Source organism: Myotis myotis, unplaced genomic scaffold (genome assembly GCF_014108235.1).
Source record: "Myotis myotis isolate mMyoMyo1 unplaced genomic scaffold, mMyoMyo1.p scaffold_m19_p_14, whole genome shotgun sequence".
In the NCBI taxonomy this organism is placed as follows: domain Eukaryota; kingdom Metazoa; phylum Chordata; class Mammalia; order Chiroptera; family Vespertilionidae; genus Myotis; species Myotis myotis.
This window is the reverse complement of record NW_023416318.1, coordinates 44,811,924-44,824,686: the sequence shown is the minus strand read 5'-3', so window position 1 is coordinate 44,824,686 and position 12,763 is coordinate 44,811,924. Positions and strand designations below refer to the sequence as shown.

The 12,763-nt window shown below is 40.7% G+C and overlaps 1 protein-coding gene across 18 annotated transcripts in view; it reads right to left on the bottom strand.

Moving 5' to 3' along the window:
• The window catches only part of DTNB (dystrobrevin beta), a 158,425-nt gene that overhangs the window by 52,343 nt on the left and 93,319 nt on the right, over nt 1–12,763 (bottom strand). For all 18 annotated transcript variants that reach the window (XM_036335153.1, XM_036335158.1, XM_036335155.1 and 15 more), the window contains one exon: nt 6,304–6,381. In XM_036335153.1, coding sequence (XP_036191046.1) covers nt 6,304–6,381 — 78 coding nt within the window. The remainder of the gene's footprint in view (nt 1–6,303; nt 6,382–12,763) is intronic.

The window sequence follows — 12,763 nt, the reverse complement described above, 5'->3', positions numbered from 1 at the left end:
AGAGAGAGGAAGGGAAAAGGAGAGAGGGAGAGAAACATCGATGAGAGAGAACCATTGATTGGCTGCCTCTTGCACATCCACAAACAGGGCATGGGCCCTGACTGGGAATTGAACCGGGACCTTCTGGTTCATAGGTTGATGCTCAACCACTGAAACACACTGGCCAGGCTCTAGCTGCTTTTAATATTTTCTCTTTATCATTGGTTTTTTAGCAACTTGATTGTTATGTGACTTGGTATGGTTTTCTGTTTATCCTGCTTATTGTTTGTTGAGCTCCTTATACATGTGGGTTTATAATTTTCATGTTTGTAAAATTTTATTTGAAAAATTGGAAAAATAATTATTTCCTAAAATAACTTTTCTCTCCCCTCTCTTAGACTGCTTGACATTGTTCCGCAAGTCACTAACATCCTTTTTGTTTTTCAACTTTCTTCCTCTCTATACTTCATCTTGGATAGTTTGTCTTTAAGTTCAGTGGACTTTTCTTCTGCATTCTGGTCTGTTAAGTTCACCCACTAAATTTTTCATATAAGGTATTATCCCTTTCAACTCTAGAAGTTGTTTTTTAATTTAAAAATTTTAAATTAAAGTAGAAAGTTATAATTACATCTACACTTGATTCTTTTTTTTAAAATATTTTTTTATTGATTTTTTTACAGAGAGGAAGGGAGAGGGATAGAGAGTTAGAAACATCGATGAGAGAGAAACATCGATCAGCTGCCTCCTGCACACACCCTACTGGGGATGTGCCCGCAACCCAGGTACATGCCCTTGACAGGAATTGAACCTGGGACCCTTGAGTCCGCAGGCTGACTCTCTATCCACTGAGCCAAACCGGTCAGGGCACTTGGTTCTTTTTTATGTCTCCCACTTTTGTCTTGTATATGTTCCTATTTTCCTTTACATTTTTGGGTATTTATCATGGATGTTTTAAAGTCCGTATCTGCTAATTGCATAATTTCTGTTGTTTCTGGCTTTTTATATTGACTAATTTTCTCCTGATTACAGGCCACACTTTCCTGCTCCTTTCTATGCCATCTTTTACTGGACGATGGACACGGTGAACATTCTGTTGTTGAATGTCTGGATTTTGGTGTCTTCCTTTAAGGAATCTGGTTATCAGTCAATTTACTTGTGGACAGATGGATCCTTTCTGAGGCCTGGATTGAAGTTTCGTTAGTGCAGATCCGGAGTAACCGTTATCTCGGGCTACTGTTGCCCTCATCCTAAGGCGCGGCCTTCCTGGGCTCTTTACTGAATGTCCCAGGCATCCAACGATGTCTCTCTACCCTGGCTGGTTGAAACTTAACTGTACAAGCTCAGGTAGCTGTTCCACTTTCAAATTACCCCAGGGGCTGTTCTTTCCCAGGCAGTGCTCTTTGCTGGGCTAGTGAAATCTCATGCTCTGCAAATACAGCTTAGCTTTCAGCCAAAGACTCAAGGGTCCTCTATGCAGATCTATGGAGCTGGTTCTCGGCACACTTTCTCCTCACTGGCAAGCTGCTCCGTGAGCCCCTGCCTCCCCTAACTCTAACCTTGGTCCCCTTATTCTCAGCAAGATTGCCTGTACCCTGCACTGGAGCTGGGCAAACGCCTCTCAGCTGGAGGCTGGGACAATCATAGCAATCTCATTTGCTTTTCATCCCTCAGAGATCAGCCCTTCCTTACTTACTGTCTAATTTCTGAAAAGAGTTGTTATGTTCAGACCTGTTTTCAGTGGAAGATTACTGTGGAAGAGTCAAACTGATAATATCTTGCCTTTTCTTAAGATTCATAGCAATTGGTAACTATTCAGAGTTAGTGACTCTAATATTTACCTGTTCCCACCCAAAGATGGTATCATGTCCCAACACAATACATCTAGCTTCTGGCTCCACCATGACCAGAGTGGAAGTTCTCTTTGTAATAACTCATTTGTAATTGGTCTACTTCAAACGATTTGAATTCAAACTCTTTTCTTTTTTGATAAAATATTAATATATATATATATATATGCTGTATGTATAATATATATGTGTATATATGTACAACGTTTTTGTTTGTACTAACCCGAGTTAGAACTGCTGAAGGGTTTACCTTAAATGCTTGAATGGAAATGGAATTTAATCTCAACCCCGAGCAGTTAAAAATTGGAGGTCTGCCCAGGCTATCAGATGGGCTTTGGAAATCCGCCAGCACGGAGGACCCTGCAGGTCCATAAGATTATGTGTTAATTTTCAATTACTCTGCTTTTCTGTCTTTCAGAAAAAGATTGAAAAAAAATAATTCCTGTGTTGCCTTGGAGAGAATTTCACAAATTCACACAAGCTAGCTGTTCCATGACCAGGCGGAGCCCTCATGACTGTGCTTTTCAACCAAACCCCGTTTCCTTATTTCACAGGAAGGAAGAGAATCAGTGGCGCGACTCCACGAATGGCTGGCTGCTGGCGCGACCGGTTTTATTTTGCCTCCTTTCTCAGTGTCCCCAGCACCTCTTTTGTTCTCAGCCTAAAAATACAGCAGATTGTGGCTTTTGTCATGTTACAATATTCACAGATAACAAGATGAACTCTTTATCTGGCGCCTGGTCAGAAAGCCATTTTAATACTATTCTAGAGCAACTCATCTCTTTTTAAAAAAAATATATTTTATTGATTTTTTACAGAGAGGAAGGGAGAGGGATAGAGAGTTAGAAACATCGATGAGAGAAACATGGATCAGCTGCCTCCTGCACACCCCCTACTGGGGATGTGCCCGCAACCAAGGTACACGCCCTTGACCAGAATCGAACCTGGGACCCTTCAGTCCACAGGCTGACGCTCTATCCACTGAGCCAAACCGGTTAGGGCTCATCTCTTAATTTGGTCATGTTTCTACAGCTTAGAAGTAATATTTTTACTGTGAGATCTTCTGGCCTTTAAAAACTGCTTTTCCTTCTTGTAAAGTATGTAAGTCAAAAAAGTTCTAACTGATAATATCTTGCCTTTTCTTAAGATTCATAGCAATCGGTAACTATTTAGAGTTAGTGACTCTAATATTTACCTGTTCCCACCCAAAGATGGTATCATGTCCCAACACAATACATCTTCATAAACCGAACAGAACAGAAAGCACGATTTAATCCTTGAGAGAAATGAAAATGAGGTGGGAGAAAAAGGGTCTCTTGAATTAAGCCTGTGCAAACGGAGATATGACATAATATACTTACACATACAATTTCTTTTCAGAAACGATTAAAAAAGGAAGCCTATAGCTGTGTGCCTCAGTACATCTACCTTCTCCGGGGACAGCAGACTCCCTCTTTTGGAGAACTGACCCCCACCTATTTTGGAAAACCCTTGGGTAGGTAACATGATCCAAGACGGACCAAACAGAACTTTCTTGGGGAGTTTTCAACTTGGAATAATTATCATCCCTGGGATCCTGGGACTTAGTTCGTGTGCCTCTTATGACTAGAGTTCCAGAGGAACGAGTGGGTGTAGGCAGTGATTTCTTTAAGTCTTCGGTATGATGTTGCAAGGGAGGGAGGTTGTCTGAAAGCCTGCTGCCTCAGCCCACCAAGGGTGAGATAATTAAGACATCTAGGGTTTTATGGGAGTTGCACTGTTCCAGAAACTCCACACATAAACCTCAACGCTTTGGCAGGGTGGGGTAGGGCGGCTGCCCCGTCATGGAGACAATCTGAGGCTCTGGGTGTTTCTGATACAAACGGCCAGCCAGTCCTCTCGTCCCCTTTTGGAGCCTGATCCCCACAACGGACTCTTCAGGGCTCCTCTCACCATCCGCGCAGGCTTCAGAATTTTCCAGTTTGTCAAATCAGTGACCACTCATCCATCGGCTTCGCTGGTTCCAGAATGTTGTTGCTATCGTCTCCTCATTCATTTTTCTTTGTTCTTGTGGGTTTTTGCTTTAAAAAGTCTTGACTGTCATTTTGGTGGCATTCCAAGAAGAACACAGGCGAATGTGGCTTAATATGCTGCTTCTGTTAATTCCATTCGCCCCCTTCATTAAGTTACAATTGCCCTATTTTCAGATTTCTACTTCTGCACACTGGATGTTTGGGTGCTTAAAATGTATCATTCAATCCACGGTACAAAAGGTTAATAAATCACAGAAGGACACATCTAGACTTGATCTGGACGAGCGGACATAACCCAGGTTTCTGGGACCCATCCTGTCTACAGGAGGCGGTAAGACTCCCTGGAAAGGCGTGCGTGCGTTTGCAGATGTATATGGAAAGCTGTATTATGTGAAGAAGGAAAACTCCGGAAATAGAAGCGTGTGTGGGTGTGTGTATGTGGGCATGGACATACTTTTGCACACATCTGTGTGCTGGGTAGCAAAACAGTGGTCTGCCAACAACCTCCATTATTTCTCCTTCCCAGGATCACTCTCGTCTGTTCTTAACGGTGTAACCCATCATATACACACAGGATGGGCTGTAACACAATCCTTGGAGTTTTCTCATCCACGGGAGGCACGCAGCCCTACAAGTGACAATGCTATGGACATGTGTGTGAAGCGGCACAAGTGACAATGCCAGGGACGTCTGTGGGAAGCGTCAGTGTTGAGAAGTAGCTGTTCCGCGGGAGGAGCGAAGGAAGACTGAGAGAGGCAAGAGGTGCAGGGCACCTGGTGGCGTTTCCGTGGCTTTTGTGGCCCTGGACACGTCCGCCCTTCCCTTTTTGCCTCTGTGGGTTTGTGCCTTTCTTTTCCCTTTTACTGGAGTAGGAACATGTAATATGAGATCTATCCTCTTAAATCTCTAAGGATACAGTAATGTTAACTATTAACACAGTGATATATAGGAAATCATTAGAACTTTTTCATTTTGCTGAGGAGAGAGAGAGAGAGAGAGCGAGAGAGAGAGCGAGCTTATGTTCTAGAACGAACACTGTACCATTCAACTCTGCCCAAAAGAAGTGGTTTGGCTATTCCCCTGCTAGAATTATTTCAGCAAGACTCTGGGCAAGCACTCTTACCTGGTCTTGAGTCTCCATGAGAATAACTCTGTATTATCAGGTCACTCTGATTATTAAATCCCTAAATCCTCTATTCCTGGGTAGCCATAGGGTTTCCTACTTAGCTTCTTCCTAAGGCTATTTTCCATACTTGCCTGATGAAAGAATAACCTGGAATACTTGTTAAAAGTATAGCTTCTCTGGCTCTCAGGATCCGTTGGTCCAGAGGTCCTGAGACGTAGTCCCAGATAGTTGTATTTTTAATAAGGGACCCAGGTGATTCTTCTCAACAGTCAAATTTGGGAAACCTTGCTCTAGGAGTTATGGCCAATGGGAACAAACATAGTTGATTTAAAGTATTACACAGTAAGTCCTTACTTAACGTTGTGGTTCTTGCAACTGTGGGGAAACTATGTATAATGAAACCAATTTTACTGTAGGCTGATTGACATAAACAAGACAAGTTCCGATAGCATTTCATCAATGTTATGAGGAAATGACATTGAACGAAATGATGCTATTCGAGGACCTGCTGCATATTATACATTAAGTCTAAGTGTTATTAACCAGATGACATTTCTACAGCTGAATTACTCCAAAGCAATCGGTACATGTGGTTTTCTTCGGGGAGGAGTTGGAGGGTGGGTAGGAATGCCTTTGTTGTTGTTTTTTTCCTTTCGGTGTGATGACTGTTAGAAAGAATTCTTTAATGGCTTTGCCCCTGAGGGAGTTTCTGCATTGCTCAGGTCAAGAAACAGCTTACATCAAATAGAAAGCAAGCATCTTACATTCTTTTCAGTGCTGCCTAAGAGAATTTTGGAGAAAATTAAGAAGAGAAAGGAGACACACAGTTCTAGTTCCTTGACGGTCCCTAAAGGAAACTGCTTGTATGACTAAGAGAGGGACTCATGCGTTTCAACTTAAATGTTTATGAATCATGTACAGAATGACTTAGGAGAAAATAAGGGGTTAATTTAATTTACACAGCCTAATCAGGACACAGAATCCATTTCTGACTCTCAACTTCAGTGCAAAAGTGTTGAAATTCATGATTATCAAAATGTTGTTTAATGTTTAAAAAAAAAGATCTCAAACATGCCTCATTTGTTTTGACACTATGTTCGCTGCTTGTCACAAATGCAGAGTTTCCACCTCAAGGCACCATTCAAAGCAGACTCCTTCAGTTGCTATATGTATGAGTTAGTAGGAAAATAAATAAGTAAAAAGTGGAAAATATTATTAAAAGACAGTGAAAGGAGGAGAGAGCAAGCCAGTCCTCTCTGCCCTGTGGGATCCTCTGCTTCCCCGGCCAGAGCCTGTCCCAAATCTGAGTGGTGACTGAAGCGCAAGCCGTGACACATACCTCTTGGTGGGAGTGGGCACTCCGGAGGACATGTGGCTAACCATGGTGTCATTCATGTTGGACAGAGGGCGAGGAGGGCTGAAAGAAAAGACATTGACATAATATTAATAATTACCAACGTGACTGGGAGGAACAAGTGAAAGAATGATAAGGGCGAGAGAACCGACTACCATTCCTGATAAGCACAGTGGGACCCACGGGGGTGAGGGCAGAAGTCAATCAATATCCCAGCCCGCAGTCAATTCAACCAGAAGGTTCTCGCCGAGAAGCCAGAGGACACAGAGCTCCGATGCACCAGGGGGCGCACCTCCCAGCCAGGTGCAGCTACAAAGGGTTTCTTGCCTTTGGAGCCATGGCTATTGCTAAATGCTCCTCGGGGAAATCTCTTACTGCCTCTCTGAAATGGAAAGAAGTTCTTTTAAAGAAATTTGTCCATCAAAAACAGGAAAGTAAAGCAGCAAAACCCTTCTCTTATATTTAGGTATTTTGGTAACTATCTCCTGGTTTCTCCTACCTTTAAGAGCTGAGTTAACTGGGTAAAATGTTTTTGCAGAGGTTATACTTAGCAAGTCTTGGTAAATATTAAGGGACCAGAACCTTTATTGTTTTATAGATTTCACAGTACTTTCATACATACATATGTCAGAGAGGAAGGGAGAGGGAGAGACAGAAACATCAGTGATGAAAGAGAATCATTGATCAGCTGCCTCCTGCATGCCCCGCTGGGGATCGAGCTCATAACCTGGGCATGTGCTCTTGACTGGTCTTGAACCTGGGACCCTTCAGTCCACAGGCCGATGCTCTATTCGATGAGCCACACTGGCTATGACGCACAGCACTTTCTAATAAAGGCTCCAGTGAAATTTTTTAGGTAGAGCCAAGGAACCGAGAGGAAAGGTTAAGAGGAATGGATGGATAGATCTCTACATCTATCTATCCACTTCCTTTTTAAAAAACCAATCTCATTTCTGGGTAGGGAAATCTTTTAAATAATTTCCCATTTAATGAAGAGGATCAAAGATAGAAAGTAATTTTCAGGGAACAGATTTGGGCCTCTTGGTTTTTAAGCCACAGCACTATGCTCACTGCTACACGTTCCTCCCTGTGTATGACAGGGCCATCTGTCAGACATGCAGAATTAAAGTACGCCGTTATAGCTAGACTTCGCATCGCATTACTTATCTTACTACCTGTCTTCCAGACAGATATGCACTTTCCCCCCCAAACTTTCATGCCTATTAACACTATTGGCTTTGCTGAGTTATAATAAATCAATTGTTTTAGGTTGACTAATAATGGAAATGAACGCAGAGATTGGGTTAATTTTAGTCCTAAGTTCACATTTTTGCCAGTGAGTCTCTTAATTGTCCAAATGGAACAAGGAGATAATTCCTATGAAAGAAATAAATAAAGCATCATAGCTTTTCATTCCTGAGGACACCAGAGGCATTCTGATCCTGGAAACAGAATGGACTTTGCTTCTCTGATATATTACTATTAGCAACCCATTTCCAAAATAAGATAAGGACGTGTTCATGTTGCTTTCAAAACTAATGCAGTTACATAATGTGTATCAGTGTTGAAGATACTGTATTCAATTTCCTTTCTGACATTCTCAGAGAAAAAAATGACAATAGAAAAAAATTTAATTCCTTATACATGGATCCATGTGATAAAATATCATGATCTGTAGCATTTTGTTTGATCTGATGTCTCAAAAGTCTTTAATAATCATCTCTATCTCTTGGCAAATACCATGTCCAATTATTATGTGACAGCACACATATGAAAGCCTCTTTTCTAATATTCAAAACCAGACAATAATGTAAGCTGTAAACTATTCGTTAACTGCCCCAAATTTCATACCCCTTCTGAACTTCTAGCATATTTGATAAGAAAATGGGTATGTGTTTGCAGTCCAAGATGAAAGAGACATTTGAAAACATAAAGGGGATCTTTACTACAGTATCTACCACTAGACCCATAATTCACTGTGAAAGTCAACAGCTCAGATGTTGTCTTAGGGGATTAATACACCAAAATGACTTCTGCTTTAAAAAGTCTTCACAGTTCCCGTAAGGCAGAGCTGAAAACAATGCTTCTAGGTGTGAAGACAGAAACTTACAGAGCAGAACTGACACCACTCATCGGCTCAGTCTTGTTGATCTTCTTTAACATCCAAAACCTACTGAAAAACTTCAACATGTCGCCAGATATTCGATATTTTCCTTTGGTGAAGGTCTTAGCAAAGGAGGATCACCTTACCCCAGGAAGAAAAATAAATTTCCAGGGTGTTAAAGAGCTAATGTAAATGCTAAATTATATAAATTAGGACAAAAAATATGGGTTTATGGATAGAGAGGATGTTCTAAGCTCAAAATTGATAGAAAAATTAGGAAGGAAAAGACCAATTCATTTGAAGTATTAAAAAAATCAGGATAGGGAAAAAATACAAATTTGGGGAACTATTTCAACAAACATGACAAAGCAAGAATTAACAATCTTCACACAAATTCATAAAATTATTAAGATTTCAATTACATAAATGAGCAAAGTGAAAATACACCTTTAAAAAAAAAAGACATAAAGCCCAGCCAGTGTAGCTCAGCAGTTATGCATGGACCCAGGAACCAAGAGGTCACCGGTTCAATTCCCGGTGAGGGCACATGCCTCAGTAGGGGCCCACTGATGATGTTTCTCTCTCATTGATGTTTCTATCTCTCTATCCCTCTCTCTTCCTTTCTCTCTAAAAATAAATTTTAAAATATTTTTAAAAAAGCATACAAGAAACAACATACAAGTGTTTTAATTGTACAGGTAATTTGTTAAAATTACAGACCACTTCCCTTTAAAAAATGTTTTTCCTCCCTTCTCTCTTTCTCAAAGAAAGAAAACATTTCAAATCACTCTACATGATCTCCATTACTAGACTAAGAAATTTGTGTGACTTCTTTATTGTATTTCGAGTACCTGCATATGGAGCAGGCTTTCAAGAGATATCTGCTGATCGCGAGTCACACCACGCTGACTGTGTAGAGTGTGTAAGAAGTGATCTTTCTGTGCTATTTAGCTTTGGCGAGACTATTCTCTGAGAGTAGAATAGTGACATTATTAGTTGTTATATTTGGTAGGTATATTTGTAGTATTTGCAGCCGTGGCAAGTTTCCATCTGTGACTTAGTAATGGAATCAAGAGTGGAGAGTGTCTCTAATAACAACAGCAATACTGGCTCGGTGTTCAATATGTGCCAGACTCAGTCCGAACATTTCCCATGATTCACTCAAACCTCACAACCACCAATAAGGTGGATACTATTATTATCTTTATTTTACAGATGGAGACACTAAGGCATGGAGAGAAGTAATGTACCTGTAGTTACAACCAAAATTGTGGCTGAAGTACGACTTGAATCCAAGCAAGATAGCTCTTGAGTCTGTTCTTGATTGTTACGGTGTAGAGTCTCAACTACCTTGGACTGCTGCACTTTTGGAAAAACTTACTTAAGACTGTTTTGTCCATAAATTAATAGCAGTAGCGTGATGTTCGATCATAGTTCTTGTAAAGTTGTTGCTAGGAAGGTAAAATAATAGTCCCGAGTATAGTTTTTGCGTGATTTATTCTTTCCCCTATCACACCATTAGAACTGTACTATAAAGGTCTATATGTGAACTCAAACCCTTTGCTTGCAGAACTCCCATTCTTAGCCACCTTTAGGCTGCGCCAAGGAAAACTGGACAACCTAGAATAAATTGTTTCCTTCCAGCACACCTCCCTAATTTATTACAGCGACTTTAAAATCAAATCTTAATTTCAAAGATCTTTTGGATTTCTCACTGCAGCCTAACAAAATATGTAATTTTAAAGAGCAAATTATCTATTTTATCAGCCAGCTGATTTTTTTAAAAAGTGCGACACAGGACCAACAGAGTGTAATTCCTTGTGCTGGCTTTCTACGTTGACTTAGATCCGGGGTAAACACCTTCTGGATAAAACTCTGTGGCTAACCAAGAATGTGAAAGTATAATATTGTTGTTGTTTCAACAAAATTTCTACTTAAAAATTGTAAGTGAATAAAGGGCGACACGAACAAAGCCAGCGCTGAAGGCTGAGTGGAAAGGTGAGATCTTGGGCACCTGTGAGGATTGTCACTTTTCCATAAGCCCTTGGACAAACCTCTTCTGTAAAAAGTCATCCAGATGGGCAGATACTCCTACCCTACACTTTTAATATGTATATGTATATGTATATGTATATGTATATGTATATGTATATGTATATGTATGTGTATGTGTATGTGTATGTGTATGTGTATGTGTATGTGTATGTGTATGTGTGTGTGTGCGTGTGTGTGTGTATGTATATATTGATTTCAGAGAGGATGGGAAAGGAAGGGAGAGAGAGATAGGAGCATCAATGATGAGAGAGAACCACCTACCGGCTGCCTCCTGCACACCCGCTACAGGGGATTGAGCCCACAACCTGTGCATGTGTCCTGACTGGGAATCAAACCATGACCTCCTGGTTCATAAGTTGACACTCAACCACTGAGGCACACCAGCCAGGCCCTATCCTATACTTTTAAAAGTATTTGCTCATTATCCTGCTCTTCTTCCAAGACTATTTTTTTTGTAGAGGTTAAGATTCTGCAATTCTCTTTTACCTTGACAGCTGCCAATCACACGCTTGGGAACTCTTTACCAGATGTTTTGGTCTGTTTATTACTGTTAGTATAAAAGGGGAAAAGGTTTTATTATGCCTAATGCTTTCAGTTACTTGATTCCTTTTCTGTATTGCCCACAACAATGCTTTACAATGAGGTACTTAATCATTTTAGTTAAATACATTTAATCACTTAAGATTTTTGCAGCCAAATATTTTTATTTTGTCTTCAATCCTAGATACCTGTGTGGCTTCTGAAATTACCTTCCCTGCTTACTTTGATCATACTTTTCTCATCTTTAAGGTTATGTAGCAGATCTCACCATACTTTAAGACAAAGTCAAAACCCACACTGTAGACAACTTTATTCTTTTACCTATTAAACTACTTAGGTCTTCCACATCTTTCAAACAAATTGTTCTTTTGCTTCTTCTAAGCCCCTGCTTTCAAATCAACTAGGTACTTATCCTGAATGTCCTTCTTCATAGATTTGCTAAAGTTACGCTCTTTCTCTCCTCTCTTATCAGAGAAATGGCTCCTGAAATTTCAAGTATGTTTATAAAGCCCTTCTTATTACTATAAACTCCATTTAGATAAATAAGGTCTTGATCAGCACACAGACAAAAATCCATGCCTAGTACTGTTAGGGGCTTTGAGAAAAACAAAAACAAGTTGAAGATTGTCCCTGCCCACAAGAAGTTTATAATACAATTACTCCTCAAAAGCATCAGTCATCTAGACAATAAGCATTTAAGCTTTGGCTTAACATATTACAGTTTTTAGGTCAAATCTGACTTAACAATTATCATTTACAATAAAAATGTATAAAATTATAGCACAGATTACAACTTAATTATTTCAAAAAATGAATCAAAGACCAGTAAAATAAAAGAATATGAAAAAGCCCTAAGAAGTTAACAGTTAGAGGCATACCTTGTTTTACTGTACTTTGTTTTATTGCACTTCACAAATGTTACATTTTTTTACAAATTGAAGGCAAGACCATCCATCAGCAAAAAGATTACAACTCGCTTTACTGTGATACTTGCTTTATTGCAGTGATCTAGAACCAAAACCTCAATACCTCCAAGGTCTGTCTGTACCAGATTTGCTGAGTACTTTGCACATATTTTTTTACTTTCAGAACACTGAAGAGGGTTGGGGGAAAGGAGTAATACACTAACATCTGTTGAATATGAGCACTGCATTAGCACTGAGCTAGGTCCTCAGACACACTGTCTGATTCTTGCTACTACCTATGATGGCATTCCTATCCTATATAACAAAAGCCTAATAGGCTAAGTGTCCGATCATCGGTTGGCCATTCAACCAATCAAAGCATAATATGCTAATGATATGTTAAGGCCGCTCAACTGCTCACTATGATGTGCACTGACCACCAGGGGGCAGACAGTTGGCCGGTCGACCAGTTGCTATGACATGCACTGACCACCAGGAGGCAGATGCTGCAACCGGTAGGTTACCTTGCTGCTGGGGTGCGGCCGATCAGGACTGAGTGAGACAGGCCAGACATGCCCTGGAGCCCTTCCATGGTCCTTCCCCAGCTGGCCAACCCCCCACAGCCCTACCCAGCCCTGATCATGCACCGGTGGGGTTCCTCCGCCTGGCCTGCACCCTCTTGCAATCCGGGACCCTTGGGGGGATGTCAGAGAGCTGGTTTGGGCCTGATTCTGCAGGCCAGGCCAAGGGACCCTACTGGTGCACAAATTCGTGCACTGGGCCTCTAGTTTTACAAATAAAGAAATGAAGGTCAAAGGGGACAATTAACATGATCAAGGTC